Source organism: Tasmannia lanceolata, unplaced genomic scaffold, assembly GCF_043159265.1.
Source record: "Tasmannia lanceolata isolate RefF3 unplaced genomic scaffold, GAP_Taslan_0.1 ptg000011l, whole genome shotgun sequence".
Lineage (NCBI taxonomy): Eukaryota > Viridiplantae > Streptophyta > Magnoliopsida > Canellales > Winteraceae > Tasmannia > Tasmannia lanceolata.
Window position 1 is genome coordinate 17656989 of NW_027518688.1, and position 24651 is coordinate 17681639.

General features: G+C 39.2%; 1 protein-coding gene across 1 annotated transcript; it reads right to left on the reverse strand.

Moving 5' to 3' along the window:
• Window positions 1-988: 988 nt before the first annotated feature.
• Window positions 989-24651, reverse strand: LOC143886191 (GDSL esterase/lipase). Its single transcript, XM_077390142.1, has 4 exons — window positions 24453-24651; window positions 4878-5342; window positions 3737-4469; window positions 989-1663 (listed from the first exon to the last, which is right to left on the reverse strand). Exons 1-3 carry the CDS (start codon window positions 24564-24566, stop codon window positions 3825-3827), a joined length of 1224 nt encoding a protein of 407 aa, XP_077246257.1. The 5' UTR covers window positions 24567-24651; the 3' UTR covers window positions 989-1663; window positions 3737-3824.

Here is a 24651-nt window from a genome sequence, read left to right on the forward strand (position 1 = left end):
AAAAGCACGTCTTCCTTTCAAGTCAAAAGCTTCAATTACAGCATATCCTAACCCCCCAAAAAATGATAATGATGTAGGTTGACATATCTCATGCTGTGTTTAAAGACTCAAACTCGGCCATGAGTCGATTCAACAGGTCAAACTGAGTTGATTTAGACAAACCTCTACCAAGGTTACATGAGTCGACTCAAGCAAGTCATTTGGCTAATGAGTTAGCTTGTGAAAGCTTGTAAATTCTAAAAATAGTGATTGCTTGTGAAAGCTAATGAGTTAGCCATTTGGCTAACAAATTTTCTATGGAAATAGAAAAGATTTCCCTATTTTCTAGGAAAGTTGCAACCCTATAGACCTTGGGATTATTTTTTCCACAGAATATTTTCCCCCATATCCAAACAACCTGTGGAAATTACCATGAGCTGCTTCTCATGCCTCCAAGTTCTAATCAGAATCCATATCCAATACGAATAGATTTATCCCTGACCAAACTATAAGAATCACAAAATATATCCAAATGTGTCCATATTTTTTATTCTGATGCTCTAAAGAATGGAAATGGAGTTTGGTGTAAGAATGCGGCCAAAGTTTCATTCCAAAAGCGTGTTTTAGGTGGAGTTTTGTGGTGCAAAAAGGAGTCGCCGCCACGACGATGGAATGATTTCGAGAATCCTACTATTCTCGCTCCATTGAAATGATTTTGAGAATGGTTACCAAACACGCCCACCACCTGTCTACGCTTAGAACACCACCAAAACCACCCTGAAATTTATAAAAAAATGCCCCACTTCAGTCCTATGAGGGTTAGAACACCACCAAAGCCACCCTGAAATTTATATAAAAAGTGCACCACTTATGTCCACTTTAGGAGGTCCAAAAAGGGTTATTGATTGCAACTTGTCTAGCTCAGGTGATTATGAAGGTTTGTGTTTCCCTTCTATGGGCCTCCCCTGGAGTCAATTGTGAGAGAACCATTTTAACAGAGGAAAGCACAGAAGCGAAAAATCAGTAAATGAATGATAGAATGTGTGCTTAGAAGTATATAACCGGAATTGAAATGTATGATTGAAAGTAAATGACAAAGATGAAACATAAATAACATATGGCATGTACATTGCGAGAATCTTCTATAAATGCCAGTATATGAATGTAATTAAAAGTAAAAGGGATAACAGACACCAGACTACCTGAGTACTCTGGGCGAAACTTAAAAGTAAATAAAGTTGAGGATGCCGAAGGAAAAGACAACATTACTGAAAAGACTAGATGAATGACCCAAAGATCGGGCGATCAAAGGATGTCCACGTTGTTCTGAGGACTGCTATTTGTAGGCCATACAGGGATGACCTGTAACACCCCACTATGCCTAGCATTCATGGCCTGTGAACAGTTAGGTCGATCGTGGAGTTGCGAGGTCTAAGGTGGAGGAGAGACGTAGAAAGCACTGATGTTGCTTCAACTGTTTCGTCCACACGGCAGCTACAAATAGGTAAGTCTTCTTTATCCTGATTTCGTACAACCAATACACGCCTCTAACAGTTGGCCCATCTCTATTCATCAAATCCACCTCAAATCACCATCGATGTTTCCGCAAAAAAAAAAAAATGTAAGAATCTAACAAGTGTGACATGTCTCGCCTTTCTCTGGATAAAAGCAGGAATGTAGTCCCCTAAAGAAGAGAGACCATAATCTGTGAGTACATTTGAAAATTCACACAAGCTTGGAAACTCAACAGAAACATCCAAGACTTGTAAGCTAGAAGAACTAAACTGATCACTGTGGATGAACAATATAACAGTATTAACAATTGTTAAGGTAAAACGAAGCAGGAAATTTGGGAAGAGACCACCCAAGTTGTGAAATTTGATGCAGAGAAGAGAAAGGGGCAAAGTAGAATAGGGGGAAAGGAATTCGTGAGGAGTGTTTTCAAACCTCACAACTCCCATAAAGGCTTCATTTATATACTTATATCAAATTACAATGATCCCATTAGGGTACGCACTATGATAGGTCAGATCCTAATTATCGACGAATACTGTGTATATATAAATAAAAGAATGCAAAAGGTAACAAAAATTACGACAAACACTCCCTTTTAAGTTGGAGCACAGGTATCATTCATACCCAGCTTGAAACAAATAATGCTAAATTGACTACAATCAAGTGCCTTCATGAAATTGTCAACTTATGTTTAGACCTTACACATGAAGTAGATATTTGTCTTATGGTAACCTTTTCACTAATTAAATGATAATCCACTTCAATGTGCATAATCCTCTCATGAAATATTAGATCAGTAAGACTATATGTACAGAAAAGTGTTCCTGCGCTCGAGTGCAAAAAAATCATGTGGGCCCACATTTTTTGGGTGATCCAAAGCATTCATTTGGAAAGCCCTTCCATAGATAGGGTATGTACCAAAAATCAGATCCATAGGATCATCCTAACCCATCCAAAAGTGGAGGGAAAATTGGACAGACTGTCCACAAATCTGCCCATTTTTTCCCCTCCACTTTTGGATGGGTTAGGATGATCCTATGGATCTGATTTTTTGTATACCCTATCTAGGTAAGGGCCTTCCAAATGAATGCTTTGGATCACCCCAAGATTATGGGCCCACCAGCTTATCTATGCTTGAGCGCAGGAACAGTAGGCCCATATATGTGATGGTCTGATTATTAAAAGTATCAGCTTGTAACTTCAAAATGCATTTTTCCGTGAGCCTTCAATCACATCAACTCACATCATGCAACTACATTATGCTTCTTGTACTAAGTAACCAGATTTCAAACAAAAGTACAATGCCCTAATATTAAAGGTCTGTTAGGAGGTGATACAACCCTACAATAGAAAAACTTCAGTCACAAGGTCTGTCATTCTTCTTAAAAATAATTCCTTCGATACGAAGAATCTGCATAGTTATTGTAGAACTTCCTCTTCTATTTATCATTGAAAGAAGAATAAGTTAATGATACACACTATCGCACAAAAAGATAGAGAACAACATAGTTTTTCATGTACAAGGAGAAAACCGTAAAGATTTGCTTAGCACAAAAGGTGTAAACACACACACACACACGCACACACACACACACACACAGAGAGAGAGAGAGAGAGAGAGCATTTTCCAGGGAAAAAAACACAGAAATTAGATCAAGCCACCATGGATCTTGGGTTTGATAACATGTTGACGAAAAAAGAAAAGAGAAGAAATCTTGAAGGAGACCACGCAAGTCATGGGATCTGACGCATAGAAAAAGAGAGAAGAATAGCAGAGGAGAAGTAGAAGAATAGGGTAAGGAATGTGCAAGGGGTGTTGCCAAACCTCGCCACTCTCATAAAATCTTTATATAAACTCACTTAAATAAAATTACAACAATGGCACTAGGAAAACCATCATGATGGGCCCATCCTAATTAGCATGAATACCATGAAGAAGAAAACAAAGTCATGCAAAAGGCTACTCAAAATATCAAATCTCTCAACAAAAGTAAATGGTTTTTTTTTTCCTGAATGCCCTAATAAAATTACTAGTGCATGAACAGATTAAGAAAACTCCATTCAATGATTTTGATGGACCACTTGTTAGATGGTGAATATTGGAGTAACAACATTCTCTTTCTTTTTTGTTCTTTTTCTCGTTCTAATTGGGTCTTGGAGAAACAAGCTTTCATTAAACTGAAAACGATAAAAACCTTCGAGATTAAAATCGATAAAAAAAATATTGAAGCAATAAACTGACCTAGTATGGGAGGAGGAATGGCGAACTCCATCAATTTTGAGCCACCACTATTTACAACTCCATATAACTATCAGGTTCTGAAATAGAATCACAGGGACCAACTTGATCGAAACATCAACGCCGGAATTCTAGTTTTATCATGTATCGCATATATGAGACCTGGCTGAAAGCTGAATCTTTTACCAAAACTAAACTTGAGAAAGGCTTCCAACTGAAAATTAACCCAAGACGAGGGACGTTGGATCATTCCACTAGTGCTCAAACCCCAACCTAGCTCATTCTCAGGTGTATCAGACAGAGAAACGCCCCACCGCAAATATCTAGAACTGGAATTCTGCAACTCAACCCAACCTCCAATTTTCATACTTTCATCAAGCTCTGACTCTAGCATCAGAGAAATGGATCCTTCCGAGACACTATCTGTTGCGTTCCTAAACTTCAAACTGGTTAGTGGTATGATAAGTGGGCCCACTCTGACCTGCTGAGCTGGCGATTTGGACATTTGATGAAGACCCAAGAGAGTGACTTTTGTTCCCTCTGACGGTCGATGAATAACTTGTACGAGGGTGCTCAAGCAATGCCTAATACCAACAGGCTCCATCCCCAGGCAAGAAACAAACTCCGCTAAATGAGCGGTATAATTTGATCCTTTCACCACTAGCCCAGCACCACAATCATGATATTGAGTGAAGAGTGGTGGCCCAAAAGAAGAAAAATCAGTAAGACCTTGACCCTGTAAAAAAAAGAAAATTGGGTTATGATGGGAAAATAAAAAATCTGCTGGTACAGAACCTGATCTTGATATAAATGCATGATCATAGTTTTAAATTTTAGCCGAAATCCGAAATTTCGGCCAAAATATTTCGGTTTGGACCGAAACCAAAATTACATTGAAACAGAATTTTACACGATTTCGCCGAAATCCGAAATTCTACTGAAATTTCGTTTTCAACCCTTATCTACAAAATTTCTCCATAAATTTTAAAGATTTCCCCCGAAATGGCCTAAATTTCCACCAAGATTTTATACAATTCAGTGGAAATTAAAAAAAAACGAATTCTTTGTCAAAATTTTAGATGATTTCAGCCGAAAATTCCAACGAAAACAACATTTAAAACCTTGTGCATGATTGAAGCTTAACCTGTAAACGATTTGAATTGATTGCAACATCTTTGCATTGAGCTCCCACGGGAATTGCAATCAAAGAAAGCCAGTCATTAATATTTGCCAAATACATCACTTTTGTTAGAGCAAGGGGACTCCCAAAAATGTCACCATGGTGGCTACCACTGTTTTGCCCAGCCACAAGCTCTGCTACTAGACTATCTTTCTGCCGGATAATTGTCTCAAAAATGAACTTTGAATTGACACCTGTCCTAATTCCTGCTCTACTCAATGCATCCAGTGTCTGTTGACCAATGTTCCGCACAAATAATAACGCTCCAACCACATCAACCTCTCCCTTCATATGTGTACTTGTTTCCCGAAATGGACTTCCCTGAATTGGTTTATATAAGGAAACTATGCGCTCAATTTTGTCCTGTCTGTCCCTTAATTTCATCAAATCTGAAAATGCTTCTCGTTGCAAACGCTTTAAGATCTCAATCTGAAAGCAGTATAATAGAAGAGTTACAATGCTCCAAAATAAGGCATACATTATTTGTTTTTCATGAGGCCAGCAAACATGTCAACATAATACTACAAAGTACAAGCCAAACTCTTTGATTAAGTGCCCTTATGAATATGTATTAGAAACCTTTGGAAAGTTTTAATTTACAAAGCATAGTGTTGAGGGTTTTCATGTGGATCAAATAATTTAGCGATTCCACATCCCCTACAGTCCTGACATTCCAAAAATTTGGGGATATTTTTATCATAGTAGTTTATAGACGCAGAAAGAAACTCATCACCAGTGCAGACAAAAACTACATATACAAAATCATTTAATTAAATGTGCCCTTTTAAACTTACAAAAATATTAAAGCTAGTCTGCCATACCATTCTACTGATTCTGGGATATGTTATCAAGAATTTTCGAAATCCTTTTTTCAGAATGGTAAAAGATTTCATCCCAAGAAAAAGAATGAGGCGGTCTATACAAGGAATCAGGAGAACAAAGTTTAGAAAAAATACAGATACTAGTAAGGAACCATAAGGAAAGACAGACAACGGGGGAGGAAATCAAATAACTCCACCTCCGCCCTTGCAACACCTCTCGAGCTAATCTATTGGCCACTTCATTGGCCGACTGCCGAACATGAAAGAAAGATACAGAAGGAGCCCAACCTATCGAAAATCTCATCAAAGAAAGCAGCAAACCTCCAAGGATACGAATGGGACCCCTAAGCCATCTAATCATATTACGTGAGTCCCCTTCAATCACCACATAATTGAGATCAACATTATCAAGAAACTTTATTCCTTGATGAATTGCTCGCACTTTAGCTTCATTTGCATCAGCTACACCTATTGGACCGGATAAAGCTTGCTCATCCCTATGGACCCCCAAATACCAGAGGGGCCAGGATTTCCCAAGTTAGATCCATCGAAATTTAGCTTAAGTGATGCAGTGCAACATGGCAGCCACGTCATGCCTAGGTGGCTTTGGTGGAGTTCCAAGATGCATTCCTGCATTAAAGCTTCTAACCGATTTTGAACCAAGTTTTTGGGCTATTAAATGGAAGAATCATGGAAAACGGTAAACTACAGAGTTGTAGGTCTCTTTGAGATCTTTCCAACAAGTATTTGTGCTCGAAAATTGGCCCAGTGGTTAGAAAGTTATGGCAGTTTTAGTGGACTGTGTCTGTGAGTTCCCAAAACCAGTCAAAGTTGGTGAGTTCCAATGCAATTAATGTTATGTTAGTCCCTAAGTTAGCTAGTGGAGGAGCTTGAACGAATTTTCTTAGCTTGTCTTTTATTTAAAGGGTTAGAAACCATCTTTAGAGGGGATTTTGGATGTTGATAAACTTATGTAATTGATGGAATATCAATTGGGTTGAGCATTGCTCCCATTTTGGTTCTTCTTCTCTTGTTGTGTTCTTGAGTACTAATTTTCTTCTTCTTCCCTCTTAAGCACCCGCATTATCTGGTATCAGAGCCAACATTACTCTCTTGGGCTAGCTTCAAATTAGTACTCAAGAGATGATGAACTTCAAGCACTTCGAAGACAAGTTGAGCAACTTACCATGCGACTTGAACGCCAAGAGGCTCGTAGAGTGAGCCTGGTGGATCAAGCCGTGAAGGTTCTAGTGATGAATCCGATGTGAATCCCTTCTTCGCTAATACTCGTGAGGAGGCTAGGTTAGGAAGGTTCTATCGTGATTTCGACACCGTCAAGATTGACTTGCCAGAGTTTCATGGTTGTCTACAACCCAAAGAGTTTTTTGAATGGCTTAGTGCCATTGAGAAGTTCTTTGATTACAAGGAGACACCTGAAAGCCAACGTGTGAAGCTTGTGGCTACAACGCTTCGTGCCTACGCTTCAACATGGTGGGATAAAGTTCAAGAAATAAGAATCCGCAAAGGAAAGCATAAGATTTCTTCTTGGGACAAAATGAAGTCAAGGCTTAAAGAGAAATTTCTTCCGTTGGATTTTTCCCAAATTATCTTTTCTCAATTCAACAAACTACGCCAAGAATCCAAGAGTGTTTTGGACTACACCGAAGAATTCTACAAACTCATGGCTCGTAATGATATTCAAGAGGGTGAAGATCAACTTGTGGCAAGGTATATTGATGGCAAAGTTTGCTCATCGTGGTGCTAAGAAGTTTGTTGATGTCCGTAGCCTCTATCCTTCTTCCAAAGGTGAATCTTCACATGGTGGAAGTACAAAGTCAAGGTCCGAATATTTCAACAAAAATTCTACAAAATCAGCCACTACAAATCAAGTTGGAAATCAGCCCAATCGTCCCAACAATCCAAATACTTGTTTCAAGTGTGGTCAAGTTGGCCATCGTTTCAAAGATTGTCCAAAGAGGCAAGTAGTGGCATTCGGTGATGAAGAAAATGATGATGATTCAAATCAGCCCATATATGATGAGGAAGATGACAAACAACATCCGATGATGATTGTCTTCGTCCGATATTTTTAAGACTCGATGCGAATCTCATGACAAGGTTTGCACTATTGTGATCGATAGTGGGAGTTGTGAGAACATCGTATCTCATAAAATGGTGAACAAGCACAAGCTCAAAATCGAACCGCATCCAAAGCCATATCGAATTGCATCGTTCAAGAAAGGGTATGAGAGTAACTTTTTTCTTTCCAAGAACGAATTTGATCAAGAGACAAAGGGCAATGGTACATCTGATGCTCCACTTGTTGTTGAAGCTAATGAGGAGCACAAGGAACTACAACGACAATTTTATGAATTCATCACCAAAGAAATTGGATCCGATTGCATATTAGATGAACCGATTGATGTTGAAGTGATGGGTGAATGGAAAAATATTACATTGAATTTTTCATCTAATTACATCGATCCATTTTTATTTGATCCTACATTGAATCTCACAGTGGATATTTGCGTATTCAAACATGTTTAAAATCTAGACAAATTATCACATCGTCGTGGAGATTATGAAGCGGAGTTTAATCTTCGGAAGTTTCAATTGATGATCATTCTTCGATACTTCAAAGTTCGAGGGCGAGTTTTCTTGGACCAAGGAAGTTTGGCAAATTTCAAGATCATGTGGATGCCCCTTTTCGAGTGCTTAAGAAAATTGGGGATAATGCATTCAAGGTTGAGCACCCTCCAAATATCAATACTCACTCAACTTCAATGTTAAAGACTTGGAAACTTATCATTGAGAGTTTGAAGAGAACCGGTGGGCGAGTTCTTTCTCACCCAGAGATAATGACGCAGTGCCAACATGGCAGCCACGTCATGCCTAAGTGGCTTTGGTGGAGTTCCAAGGTGCATTCCCGCATTAAAGCTTCTGACCGATTTTCAACCAAGTTTTTGGGCTATTAAATGGAAGAATCATGGAAAATGGTAAACTACAAAGTTGTAGGTCTCTTTGAGATCTTTCCAACAAGTATTTGTGCTCGAAAATTGGCCAAGTGGTTAGAAAGTTATGGCAGTTTTAGTGGACTGTGTCTGTGGGTTTCCAAAACCAGTCAAAGTTAGTGAGTTCCAATGCAATTAATGTTATGTTACTCGCTAAGTTAGCTAGTGGAGGAGCTTGAACGAATTTTCTTTGCTTGTCTTTTATTTAAAGGGTTAGAAACCATCTTTAGAGGGGATTTTGGATGTTGATAGACTTATGTAATTAATGGAATATCAATTGAGTTGAGCATTGCTCCCATTTTGGTTCTTCTTCTCTTGTTGTGTTCTTGAGTACTAATTTTCTTCTTCTTCCCTCTTAAGCACCCGCAATATTATGGAAACCACGTGCAAGGGGCTCCCAGGCTTGAACGACCTTGAGCTCCCATTCAAAATCATAGCAAATCTCCGTCCATCCGAATCAGAGGTCGTGAGCCGATACAAAGTGGAAAGAAGATAAAGTCCCCACCCAAGATATAGTGATAGCAATCACCTAATTGTGTAGGAACACCACTCTTTTTTAATATCCTTTAAATACCCGTGTGTTACGATCTTTCCATAATACCCAAATAGTAGCTAGGAGAGAAACATTCCAAAGGATCTTGCCTTTCTTCCTCAGAACAACCTTCCACTAAATCACTAAGCTTAGCAGGGAAGAACCAGGGAATCTCAAATCTAGATAAGATACGGCTCCAGAATTCTCTGGCCACCTTTCAAATTCATAAACAGGTGGATCAAACCAAACAGCACACAAATTTATTTTCCAATTCAATAGTTTTCATACCTTGTTCAAAACTGTGTCAGTAATGGCAGGCTAAGTGATGCAGCAGAGTGAAGAAAAGTTGAGAAAAGGGGAGAGAAATAGACGAAAGGGAATAGAATTAGAAGTATAGGGGAATAAGAGAATAGAAGGGGAAGAATAGAAGAGAATAGGAGAAGAATAGAGGAGAAAGAGGAGGAAAAGACTTGGGGGAGAAGAAGAGAGGAAATTAGAGGGGAGAATCTCAATTCATTCAATTAATCATCAAAGTTACAAAATAAGCTGTAAAGAGGCCTATAAATAGGCAAACAACAACCTAGGAAATGATAACCTACTAAAACATGAACTCTTAAAGAAGCCTACTAAAATAAGAACTCTAAATAACCAAATGACTAAAATACCCCTAATAAAATACTAATTGGCAAATATGCCACTTATTTAGGCCTACTATTTGCATCATTTTCCCCCGGTTGAAAAGAACTCGCCCTCGAGTTCTAGTCCGCCTGGGTCAAATAAGAAAATAATCCAATGAAGCAGAAGGATACGCAATCCGTCTGAAGCAATCCTGATGGCTAATGCTCGAATAGCAATGAAAGTGATCTGAAAGGCTGGCGGCGGAATATGGAAGAAAGCATCCATGTAAAATCATCAAAATACAAGCCTTTCGTGAGAATAAGGGAAGTTGGGAAGATGGCAACGTACTCGACTACTCGTCCTGGATCGGCGTGATCGGCAAAACAGCTATGGGTGGTACCAATCGGGGAACATCCTCCACATAATCAACATCAACTGGCAGCTCAGTAGGCGCAGGAGAATCAACATGAAAGTCATCCGTTGGTATCTCATCAGGCTCAGTAGAATCAATATGATAAAATCAGCATCTAGGACTGAAGCTGGGATAGTGACGTCAGGCTGATGGACCTCATGATCAATCTGCAGACAAGATCATCTGTGTCGGCACAAGTCTCGGCAATCTGATCAATCGGCGCAAATATAGGGCAATCCTTTGTAATATGCTCGCGATCATCTATCTCAGGTAATGGCTCAACAATCATATCATTTTCTCTCTCTACCCTCTCCCTCATCTCATTTTCTCATCAGGCTCAGTAGAGAGAGAAAGTGTTGACGGCGAAACCCAATTGTGAGAGGAAATGGCTCGTATGAGGAGAGAGAAAATGAGATGAAGGAGAGGGTAGAGAGAGAAAATGAGATGAGGGTGAAACCCAATTGCAGCCAAGCAAGAGTTTTGTGCAATTTCCCAACCCAACTACCAACCGTAGCCTCCACCAAAACCACCTGAATTATTAAACCAAAAAAAAACCTGAAACTCTTACCGAACCCTCACTGTTTTGTCTTCAAAACAGCACCAAACCGAACCCTACAACCCATGAAGTAGTTCTCTCGACTCAGCCAAACCCTAAAACCCAAAACCCTATTCCCTAACCCTAACCCTTCCCACAACAGCCCTTTTAATTCTCATATTTCAGTCATCCATCTTCACCCAACAGATTCACCACCATCACCATCTTCTCCACCCAAAATCTGCAACTTTATAAACCCTAACCCAAAAGAAAGAAGAATAGAGGAGAAAGAGAAGAAGAAGACTTGGGTGAGAAGAGGAGAGGAAATTAGAGGGGAGAATCTCAATTCATTCAATTAATCATCAAAGTTACAAAATAAGCTGTAAAGAGGCCTATAAATAGGCAAACCTATAAATAGGCAAACAACAACCTAGGAAATAGTAGCCTACTAAAACATGAACTCTTAAAGAAGCCTACTAAAATAAGAACTCTAAATAACCAAATGACTAAAATACCCCTAATAAAATACTAATTGGCAAATATGCCACTTATTTATGCCTAATATTTGCATCACTGAGCACATCTGATAGCATCCACTTACCACATCCACCCAAAGGCCCAGATCTTCCAAATTTTGGAGACTATTATTTTACATTGCCAGAAAGAATACCAATGCCTGTTCTAATGGCCTCACATTAGCATATAACTGCACTAAAGACTAATAGGAAAAAAGAGGTAGATACGATGAAAGATTATTTCATAACAAATCCAATGTCTGTAACAGTGCCATGACCCAACCTATTTCACTTGTTCTGATCGAAATGATTATATGATCTGCTTCCGAAATGGATGTGGATATTGCAATGTGCTTCTGCATTGGATGTTGAGATAACAAACTGCAATCTCATTTTTTCCTGACATCAAATTGTTGCCCATAAATACATAAAACCCAATATTAGGTCTTCTCTTAAACATTGAGATGCCCAATCTACATTAGTGAAAATGAATTTATCAGTAAATTACATGAATCAAATCAATAAATACATATGAAACAGACCACATCTACTCATGACTTGAAGCCAAAGAGCCACACCCGTACGGATTTACCCGATGCTCCCCATTGACGCAAGTTTGAATCCCCCCGGCTTACCCGATGCGCATGGTTTACAGGTGATTGCGCAGATCCATATGGAATAGTCCCGCCCTAAGAATTGGGGCGGGGACACCCTATGTCATCAGTGAGAGAGAGAGAGAGACAACGTCTAGAAAAGCACAGACAATGGCCAGAAACCAGCAATACTATAATTGAACTACAAACATCGCCATGAACAGCATATAGATGATCCATGCCAATCTGTTAAACACAGAACAATTGAATCAACATGAAACTTGTGCGCGGAAGCTGAGAACCTGACCTTTTTCTTTTTTATAAAATCTCCTTAGTTCATCATGAACAAGTAGATCCATATAATATGCTGTCCTCTTAAGAAACATCACACAACCCCTGAGCCAAGGTTTTTTTTAATACAGTTGTAAGTATTTCTCAAAGAAGAGAAACCAAATATATAAAATGTTTTTTTAATGGTATTTTGCCTCCAATCTTCGACCCTAACTAGTTTGGGACAGAGGCTTAGTTGAGTTGAGTATTTTGCCTCCAAGCTTCTAGATATATTTTCTTACTACGAGTGTTAATGATCCTTCTCCAGGACGATTCCATGTTTCACATGTCATGTTTTCCGAACATGTGCCTTACTCTACTCATTATAATAGGGATTTTGAGATTCCCTGTGATAGTGGGACATTATGTTCCCGTTTCACCTTAGGGACAGAACTATGGATGATTTTAAGTGAGACAGCATGTTCAACGTCAAAAAGGAATTTTTGCCTCCAATCTTCAAGACATACTTAGGTTGGACTAGTATATGACTTATATACACCATTGTATGGTGTAGATAAGTCATGGTGATATATAATTTTATATATATATATATATATATAGAGAGAGAGAGAGAGAGAGAAAAGGGTTCCTGCGCTCGAGCACATATAGCTTATCTGCGCTCGAGTGCAGGAAACAGGGGTGGGGCCACATTGTTGGGGAGATCCTAAGCATTCACTTGAAAGTCCCCATCATGGATGGGGTGCATACCAAAAATCAGCTTCATTGGATCATCATAGGGTGTCCATTTGTGGGAGTGAAAATGGACAGATATTGTTTGTCCACTAATCTGCCCATTTTTTCACCCCACAAATGGACACCCTAAGATGATCCAATGGAGCTGATTTTTGGTGGACACCCTATCCATGAAAGGGCCTTCCAAATGAATGCTTTGGATCCCCCCAACAATGTGGGCCCACCCCCGTTTTTGCACTCGAGCGCATAAACCCTCTACTCATATATATATATATATATATATATATATATGAGAAAACGGTTCCTACACACATGTGTAGATAAGTTATCTACACGCTAGCTTAAAATAGAGTGGGGGCCACATTATTTGGGTGATCCAAACCTTTCATTTTTAAGGCCCTTACATAGATAGGGTGTCCACAAAAAATCAAATCCATTGGATCATCCTAACCATTCGAACTGTGGAGGCAAAAAATGGACTAATTTGTGAAGGTTTAAAGACATCCATTTTACCTCCACAAATCGTAGGGTTGGGATGATCCTATGGATCTGATTTTTTGTAGACACCCTATCTATGTGAGGGCCTTTAAAATGGATGGCTTGGATCACCCAAACAATGTGGGCCCCCACTGTATTTTAAGCTAGTGTGTAGAGAACTCTCTACACATATGTGTAGGAACCGTTTTCTCATATGTATATATATATAAGTTAAGTGAAGCTACGCATACGTGTAGCTAACTTAGCTACACCGACGGCTTAAAATACAGTGGGCCCACATTGTTTGGGTGATCCAAACCATTCATTTGATAGGCCCTCACATTGATAGGGTGTGCCCAAAAAATCAGCTCCATTGGATGATCCCAACCCTTCAAACTGTAGAGCCAAAAATGGACAGATTTGTGAAGGTTTTTACACGTCCATTTTTGCCTCATCAAATCGTAGGGTTGGGATGATCCTATGGAGCTGATTTTTTGGGCACACCCTATCTATGTGAGGGCCCATCAAATGAATGGTTTGCATCACCGAAACAAAGTGGAGCCCACTGTATTTTAAGGCGTCCGTGTAGCTAAGTAGCTACACCTCTCTCTCTCTCTCTCTCTCTCTCTCTCTCTCTCTCTCTCTCTCTCTCTCTCTATCTATCTATCTATATATATATATATATATATATATGAGAAAACGGTTCCTACACACATGTGTAGATAAGTTATCTACACACTAGCTTAAAATACAGTGAGGGCCACATTATTTGGGTGATCCAAACCATTCATTTTTAAGACCCTCACATAGATAGGGTGTCCACAAAAAATCAGATCCATAGGATCATCCTAACCATTCGAAATGTGGAGGCAAAAAATGGACTAATTTGTGAAGGTTTAAAGACATCCATTTTACCTCCACAAATCGTAGGGTTGGGATGATCCTATGGATCTGATTTTTTGTAGACACCCTATCTATGTGAGGGCCTTTAAAATAGATGGCTTGGATCACCCAAACAATGTGGGCCCCCACTGTATTTTAAGCTAGTGTGTAGAGAACTCTCTACACATATGTGTAGGAACCGTTTTCTCTCTCTCTCTCTCTCTCTATATATATATATATATATATATATATATATATATATATATATATATATATATATATATATATATATATATATATCTGAGTGTGTTCAAAAATCAATTAGGTAAATTAATATTATGCCCAGCAATTTTGTCTAGAGCTCATGGGCAATTGGTGTAATTTGGCTTAAGTTAGATACATAAAGGAGAGGATACAAATGTGAGCCCTAACTTGAAGTCAGTCCTCCACAAAAAATTGTTTGGTTTGGCTTATGGGTGTTGCTGAATAACAAGTAAGAGTAGTTTAGGCATTACCTCTATATTAGAGAGTATTGTAGACATTGTACCATGGTTGCCCAATTCGGGCCTATATATACATCATTTACATGAGGAGACTCCCCATCCCTCCATTCCTCTTCTTCTTCTCTTCTAACCCTAACTATATTTCTAATATAGTATCAGAGCAAAGATCCTTTTTGGGAAGGAAGAAAGAAAGAAGAAGAGTCTATCCTCCATCACGCCATTACATCTCTCTCGCGCGCTAACCCCTTGTTGTTTTCTCTTTTCTTTCTTGGGTTGTCGACAACCCAAACCCTAAAACCTCTCTCGAAAATCCCAAAAATCTCTTTCCCATCTCTCTTTCTAGAACTCTCATCTCTCGGTATCTTTTTGTGTTTTGTGTTTTGCTCAATACGGCAATCGCAATCTCCTAAATCTCTATTTTATCTCCCCTACTTAAATCTCTCTCTCTCTCTCTCTCTCTCTCTCTCTCTCTCTCTCTCTCTCTCTCTCTCTCGGACCATATCTCTCTTTCTATTTCTATTTACGGCAAACCCTTTTGGGTTGCCGTTAATCTCCACCAAAAAAAAAGGAAAAGAAAAAGAAAAACCTTGCCGTAAAACCCATATTTCTCAGTGTTTGCCGTAAAATCCATCTCCTTTTTTTCTTTTTATTGTAGATTCCCAAAACAAAAAATGTCAGATTTGTTTTTGGGTTGCCGTAAGCCTCTCGAACCATTTTTTGGCGCTCCTCCACTCACAAATCTCCATACAAAACCCCCAAACCCCAAATCTTTCCTTTCTTTCTCTTTTGAATTCACATTTGGGAGGAAATCTTCTTCCCAGATCCATTTAGGCATCCTAAAATCCTTTTCCATTCCCAACTCTCAACTATAAATCTCTTTATTTTCTCTTTTCTATATTTTTTTTTTGGCTTCTACGGCCTTTGTCTTTGTTTAGATCTACCCCCCAAAATCCTTTTCCATTCCCAAATCTCAACACTAAATCTTTTTATTTTCTCTTTTCTATATTTTTTTTTGGCTTCGCCTTTATCTTCATCTCCAAGGTGCACCCCAAGTGTTTGATGAACGGCCCAAGAGAGATAGGGTGCCTTGCGAGGTCTTCTTTTCGTTGCAATTTGAAGGCATTCGGCCTTCAACTTGAGGAGGAGTGTTGCCATGTAGTTCTTTGTTGTCTTTTCTTATCTGGGTACGTATTGTCTTCTTTGTTGGTATTGTCTTCTTTGTTGTCTTTTCTTGAGGGAGTGTTGTCTTGTTTTCTTGTCTTGCCTTCTCTAGGCTCATGTAGTCTCGCCCGAGGGGGAGTGTTGTTGTGTTCTCTCTATGTTCTTCGTCTTTCTTAGTTGGTTATCTGCCCCGGACCACGTATTTTTCGCCGTTGTTGGTTGGTGTTCTCTTCAGGCGACGTTTTCCCCGTCGACCTTGTCACCAGACAATGGTTTCTCCATTGTTGGTTGGTTCTTCAAGCGACAATGTTCATGCCGTCGACCTTGTCTCCAAATGATGATTTCCCCATCGTTGGTTGGTTATCTTCAGGCGGTTGTATCCCTGTTGACCTTGTCTTCAGACGATGATTTTCCCATCATTGGTTGGTTATCTTTAGGCAACGATGTTCATGCTGTCGAACTTGTCTCCAGACGATGGTGTCCCCATCGTTGGTTGGTTATCTTCTTCTTCCTTTGCTTCTTCTCCAGGCAGCGATATCCTGCCGTGGATCTTATCTCTCCAGACGACGGTGTCCCCGTTGTTGGTTGGTTCTGATCACCTTTCCGGTGGTTTTTCTTCTTCTCTTAGCGTTGTGCTACTCTGCTGATGTCTTTGCAAGCCGGTGCAATTTCGTTGTCGCTCGTACGCACCTTTGGTGCCCCTTTTTGCTCGATGGATCGTTGTTATTTCCCTGCCAAGGTGTCTCTATTCGATACTTCGTAGTTTGCAGATTTATTCGCCGGGCTCTCATTCAGGAGGAGGCCCTGTTCTGATCGCTCACGCCATAGTGTTGCTTTAGGGGGAGCTGCTCTTTTTTTGTGGCTATTGATCTCAACGATTGTACTTTCATGGTGGCCGTTGTCTTGTTTGTTATGCTTTTCATTATGTATTCACCACACCAGCTTGAGGAGGAGTGTTGTACCGAGCTGGATGTGTGTATTAGATTATTGTACTTTTTTATTATTTTTTAGTTGTTTGTTGTTGTTTCTTTGTAGCAAGCTGGAGTTCCATAGTATATACACTCTAACTTGAGGGGAAGCGTTGAATAATATGTAAGGGTAGTTTAGGCTTTACTTCTATATTAGAGGGTATTATAGTCACTGTACAATGGTTGCCCTATTTGGGCCTATATATACATCATTTACATGAGGAGCTCCCTAGCGGAGACTCTCCATCCCTCCGTTCCTCTTCTTCTTCTTCTTCTCTTCTAACACTAATTCTATTTCTAACAGGTGTGATTGAGATTAGACATCTTTGTATGTGACTTCTGTATACGTGTATCTAAGACAATTATGTACATTACTATCAAGGAAGCAAGGGTACTGTTCGGTGGCCCACGCACCCGTATCGGGTGCGTATTGGGTGCGGGTGCGCCCGGGTACTCCGTGGGCAGCAAACAATTCAAAATTGTTTGGGGCTCACATTTGGGCTCAAAATTACATTTAGGCCCTATTCATTTGAGATTGTGACAACCGATTGAGAGCCCAAAACTGATTATTGGAGTCAAAATTATGTTTAATTTTGAGTCCAATAATCTGTTTGGGGCTCACATTTGGGGTCAAAATTACATTTAAGCCCTGTTCATTTGAGATTGTGGCACTGACAATCGATTGAGAGCCCAAAACTGATTGTTGGAGTCGAAATTATGTTTAATTTTGAGTCCAATAATCTGTTTGGGGCTCACATTCGGTTGGGAGTTGGGACAATCCCAAACGAACAGGGCCTTTAATTTTTTAATTTTTATAAATATATAATAAAATATAAAAATATATTATATTCAACGTACCCCCAACATGCCCGTATCCTTCTTTTTTTTAAATCACGTATCCACGTATCCATATTGTGTCGTACCCGCACCCCGTACCCGTATCCGTGCTTCATAGATTACTATAATCCCAACAATCTTGAGTATATAATGGGAAGTTGAGGTAATTTGACTGAATTTAGAAATATGAGGAATGCTTCAAGTAGCATGCATCTCAATGCAATACAATGAGGAGTGCCCATTAAGGCATAAAGGGTCACACCCTATTGAAGCACCTCTCTAGAAATATAGAGAGCAGACAAGTGTAACCCCTAACTTGAACTCCTCATTCATCAAAGAGTTCATGTGGTTTGCCGTATGGTCCTCTTCTCTTCTCACCGTTTCTACTTTCATCAATTTGCATGGATTTCACATGGTACAAATCTAGCGAAGATCTACATCAGCAATTTGTGAAGAAACTTCAAAGAATTTTTGAAAGGGCATCAATCAAACCGTAGAGTTTGATTCATTTTGCTGTGTATGAGTGACTTTGATTTAGACTTAGAAGCTAGATCTGAATTTCGTAAGGCCTGATTTATATGATAAGGTAAGGGATGAAGCGAGCTCATGTGAGAAAGGAGGAGAACTTTTGTGGAAAGACGAGAACCCACACAATTTGTGGGGCTGGTATTTCAATTGTATTCCTCGATATAAAGTACAGCCATGATCACTAGTATATAAAGACATCTAAGTTGCATAATTACAAGACTGCCATTAATGATGTGATAATGACACACCATAAGGTCCTTGTGTAGGCACCATACTGACTGTGTGTGTGTCATTTCTAACACTCCCGTCAAGTTGGATTGTGTCTTTGAACATGTTCAACAGTTCAAGTTGACATATAGATGGATATGATGATCACTTGTGAGTCCTTTAGTGAAGATGTCTACAACTTAGTCTTTGCATCGTTGCCTTCACGGTTTGTGTAACTGAATGACCAAAAGAAGAGAGTAAAACTATGTTTGTTTTGGGATTGGAAGGATCAGCCAATTAGGATCAAAGGACAATGAAAGGGTACGTCCGACCAGCTCCCATAGAAAGTACATAATGAAAATGTGCAACTGCATGCGGACACACCTGTACGGATTACAGGTGACAGTTACCAGAATGGCGGGGGAAAGTGAACAGTACCCGACTACATAACATAGAGTGGAGCTTTCTCGCCACTTTCTACTCTTTCTCTAACAAAGTGAATGTCTATTTCTATGTGTTTCAATCTGGCATGAAACACTAGATTTTGTGATAATTTGATTGAACATTGATTGTTACAATAGAATTCTTCTGCACAACCCCTTGGAAGCATATGTATCTCCTGGAGTAGTTGTCTTGACAAATCATTTCTCTAGTAGTAGAAAGTAGAAACCATGGCTCTACATTTTGCTTCTGCATCAAATCTAGCAATTGTTGTTTCTTAATACTACATGAAATTGGACAGCTAATCAAACTGTGAAACAACCAATTACTCCAAAAGCTTAAGCTGTTGGAGATGGTGTTATTTAATCTTTTATACTTTTAACACTCCCCCTCACGCGTGGCCCCTCTTTTTAGGGTTGGCATACACGTGGCACATGTGGCCCTCTTTTTAGGTTGTCCCTTACATGTGGTTTTTTAATATCAAGGAGATTTCAAGCCAGAAGGTGTAGCTCTAATACCATGTGAAACTACCAATTACTCCAAAAGCTTAAGCTGTTGGAGTTGGTGTTATTTAATCATTTATAATTCAACACAAACATCACACAGTACCCAATAACTGATCTTCAAGTATCAGGATCTCCTCCCCTGTCAACATCTGAGAATTTTTCCAACTTTACTTCTCTCTTTTCACCCAGTCCATACAACTGGCCATGACAAGTTCCCTTTAAGATAGCTCAGATTCTCTTAGTGGCTTGTAAGTGTTTTTGTCTTCGATCAGGCATGAATTGCAACACTTGATTCACTGCATAGGTGAAGTCAGATCAAGTAAAAGTCAAATATTGAAGTCCACTAACCATACTCTTGTAAATCTATGGATCTACCACTTTTTCTCTGACTTGTTTGCTAGCCTTCTTATCATAGATTGCAAGGGTTGCAATAGGCTTGCAGTCCAACATATTAAACCTACTAAGGAGATCCTTAGCATACTTTTTACCAGTTAGATCCGTCCCTTTCTTTGTTGTTTCTACTTCGATGCCAAGAAAGTAATGAAGATGCCCCAAATGCTTCATGTCAAAATTTTCCTTAGTCCACCTTTACGCCTATCAATTTCTACAGTATCTCCTCCAGTGATAATGATATCAACAACATAAACAGTCATGAAACTTGTACCTACTTAATGTGTTAATGAAAGAACCAATTGCCGCATACACTTTTGTATCTATCCTCTGACTTGAAGCACATAAGTCTACAGAATACAGACATATGTTGAGCCTTATGGTTGCTCCATGTAGACCTTTTTCTTGAAATGGCTGTGCAAGAATGCATTTTTTACATCCATCTAATTGAGTTTCCGCAAAAAAATATTGGCTAAAGCCAGAAGTGCTTGTATTATAGTTTCTTTGAATACAAGATTGAAAGTTCCTTCATAATTTAGAATTGATCGTATTTTAGTTGCTTTGAATACAATACTGAAAGTTTCTTCAAAATCAAGACCAAGTTGTTGGCTGTATCCTTTTGCAACAAGTCTAGTTTGTATCTATCTACTATTTCATCGACTTTTGCTTTATCTTATAAGCCCATTTTCATCCTACTACATTCTTATCATTGGGACAAGCCACCACTTCCCAAGTGGATTTTTTATGTAACAGCTTTTAAAGGCCACTCAATCCAAAAAATAAGGTATTTACAACCCACTTCCTATCCTACACACTCCTTGGGAAGATCTAAGTATGGATTTCATGTTGGATTTGCCTGCAACTAATCGAGGACTGGACTCTAAATTCATGATGGTAAATCGATTTCCAAAGATGAAAAGTTTCTTGCCGTAATGGAAAAACTACGATACTTAGCATGTTGCCCAGATTTTTTTCAAAAAAGTTGTGCACTTGCGTGAACTTCCAAAAATTATCAATTCAAATAGGGATGCGAAGTTTATGAGCCATTTCTAGGGGACATTATGGAAGAAAAATGGAACCAAGATTAAGTATTCAAGCACCTATCATCATTATATTGATGATCATACAAAGATAGTAAACCAAAGCCTTGGAAAACAATTGCAAGGTATACTTGAAGACAAAAACATTTAGTGGGACTCATCCCCTCCCCAAGCCAAGTTTGCTTACAATGCTTCAGTAAATCATACTACTAGCAAGTTACCACTTGAGCTTCCCCAACAAAAATCCCAGACCAGGTTTTAGAGTTGGCCCTTTTATCGTAGTAATAGTCACAACAGGGATTCACAAGCTTTTGTTGAGAATATACATAACACAGCCAAACTCACGTGCATTGGTGATGGTGCAACCTCGGAAGGAGCGTTTCCCAATAGGAACCTACAATAAGTTCAATGTCGCAGATTTGTTTCAATTCCATCCAGACGACGTCGAATTACACATTCCCCTTCCGAAGAACAAATTATAGATATGCTCAACAAGAATGTTACATGTTCTCATGGGACAATACTATTTGATATCTAGTCCAATGGAAGGGAAGAACAGGTACTGGCACTACTTATGTGACAGAAGACAGAAGAGGAACTACATCGAAACTATGGATATGAGGAAGACAACTCGAGGACGAGTTATTTCCAACTCGAGGAGAATGATGTAGAAATTCACCATAAAGCCCACACATATTAAAACTTACTTTAGAAAAAAAAAACAAAGAAACAGGGAGGAAAGAGAATCGAAATGAATATGAAGTTATGAACTAGTAACATCATGCTGACATCTGCACGATCCATTGCTGATGATACCAGAGGTCCCACATGTGGTCACAACCTAATGGAAATCTGCATACCCATGGCTCTTTTTTGGAATTTTTCTAGAATTTTCTACATTTGTTAGGACGGGCTTTAGAGATTTTTATTTGGAGTGAAAATCTCACTTATGTGCCTTTGTGCTTAGGAAAGTGTGTTGGCAAAATATTTTGAGAGCATCATAGGAGTTTTGCTAAAATACTATTTGATAACTTGTCCAACAGCTCCTATGCCTTCCATGATCCCTCGATTCATCCCCTCTCGCTCCCTCTCTCGACCATAATCTTTTTCATCTCAAAGGCAAGACGATCCCTCTCCCTCTTCCTATCCCTATCTCTTTCAGGCCCTCTCCCATTTTCTCTATCCAAGCAACAACAAGAGCTTGCACATCAAAATTTCATCCTTCTTTTGATGAAATTATTGCGCCTCATATGATTATTGGTGTCATTGCTCCATATCTTCCAAACCAGAAAAAAAGATTGATAATGAGTAAGAGAGTTGTGAGGACTGTGAACATTCCAACTGTGAGGGCTTTTATGACTGTTGTGATGAGTTAGATGACTGTTCTCCCTTAATCTTGAGCACTATAGATGGTGGGTCATAAAGAGTAAATTCATCAAACATGTTCTGCCTAGATATCAGAATCTTTCATGATTTGAGTGAATACCAGCATTACCTCTTACAATTGTCATCACATCCCACCATAATGCAAGCACTGCCCTTCAAAGACTAGGAGAGATGTCGGAAAATGATTATTCACACATACAACAGTATGAAATAAGTCTATCAATAGACTTTGAGGAATAATGCTATGAAATAACATGAAAAAGCCCAGAAATGTAATATGTCGATGTTTTTGTTGTACAACACCATTTTGGGCAAGCAAAAAAGAATAATAAGTGTTTCCTGTTTATGCATCTTGGTTCAATCCTACATAAGGAAGGAGAGATTGAAGAGGATGTTAACCACATAATAAGAGCAGGTTGGTTGAAGTGGAAGCATGCTTCAGGAGTTCTATGCGATCGTAAAATACCTACCAAGTTGACGGAAAAGTTTTATAAGACAGTTGTGAGGCCAGCCATGCTGTACGGCTCAAAATGTTGGGCGACCAAGAAGCAGCATGAGCATAAGATGAGTGTAGCGGAGATGTGAATGCTTAGATGGATGTGCGGCCACACAAGGTTAGATCGAATTAAAAATGAAGACATCCGTAAAAAGATGGTGGTTGCACCAATTGAGGAGAAGATGAGAGAGCCCCGCTTAAGATGGTTTGGGTATATCCAACGTAGGCCTTTGGATGCTCCAGTGAGAAGAAGTGACTCGTGCCAAGTTGATGAAGTAAAAAGAGGTAGGGGCAAACCTAAAACAACTTGGGTATGAACAGTGAGGAAAGACTTGAGGGCTAGGAATCTAACAGAGAACATGAGCTTGGATAGGATAGAATGGAAGAAATTGATCCATGTAGACAAACCCAACTAGTGTCAAGATGAGACTCAGTAAATTTGAGCCGGGTAGATCCTTGCACCTTCTTCATGAAAATTTTCTAAAACTCTCTTAAAACATGATCATGAAGATGATTGATGTGTTTTGTATCCAAAACTCAAATCCAAATCAAAATACAAATGCATGAGGTATCCAAATGAGCCCTAAGGCCACATTTGGATACCTCGTTTTTTTGTATTTGGATTTGTATTTGGATTTGAGTTTTGGATACAAAATACATCAATCAAATTCATGCTCATGTTGTATGAAAGAGGGAGGGAGGGACGTCTTGTTGCTGTTGCAGCAAGGTCGAGGAGCAGCGAGGGTGAAGGTAATTGCCACAAATATGGATTTCCAAATAATGCCTTGCAGAACAGATCTGGAAATCAGATCTTTTTTTCCTGTTGTGAGTCTGTGACTGATTTGGAAATTTAAGGATTTGATCGAGATCCAAATCTCAACTGCCAAATGTGAGAAATCCAAATCTAAATCTTGTGGGTATCTAAACGTGGCCTAAAAGACTTTAAAATCCCTAGCTCAACACTACTCCATTGTTCAGAATAATTTGGTAGAAACTAATAAATAGTTTTGATTGACACTCTAAAATCTGAAGTTTAAAACCCGTACGGGTGGGGCTCTTTGGCTTAAGTCATGGGTATGCTCCCCATTGACACGAGTTCAAATCCCCCCGGGCTTACCCAATGCGTGTGGTTTACGAGTGATTGCGTGCATCCGTAGGGAATAATCCCATCCTAAATAGGGGTGGGGATACCCTATGTCATAAATAAATAAAACCTCTACTGTTTGAACACCCAAGTGGAAGTTGAAAATGACCACTTCAATGTGTAATCTTCTTAAGGAGGAGGTGTAATCATATAACCCGCCAACGAATGATGATCTGAGCGCATTTTTGTAGGGTATTTTCTCAATTGGATTTTTGAGGAAGGCCCTTTTTGAGCATTTGCAGACTGGAATAAATAAATGAACAAATAGGTACTATACATTATTCTAATTCTCCCTCTTTGGTTGCAAAAAATTTGGGGTAAAAATAAAAGATTTCTAAAACAACCAACAAAATGATCATTTCAAAAAGATAAGATGGGTGAATAAGTCTTGGGTTCTATCATGCAATAAAGCTTAGCAAACACCCATTTGACCCAAAACATAGAAAGATTGAATCAAATCAAATTAGATAAAAGAGAAGAATAGAATAGAGAGAGAGAGAGAGAGATGCTTACAGGGTTGCTACGAGAGGAATTAGAAGCTCGATGATGAATCACACCCTTTACGAAATCTTCACTCGATTTGGCTAACGACTTGAATTTATCGATGGCAGTAGTTAGGGGCTCCATTGATATTGCAACTAGAAGCTATTAAGAGAGTTTTTCCTCACCAGTAAGCTAGAACTAGAAGCTCCTTCACTCCCTCCTCCTTTTA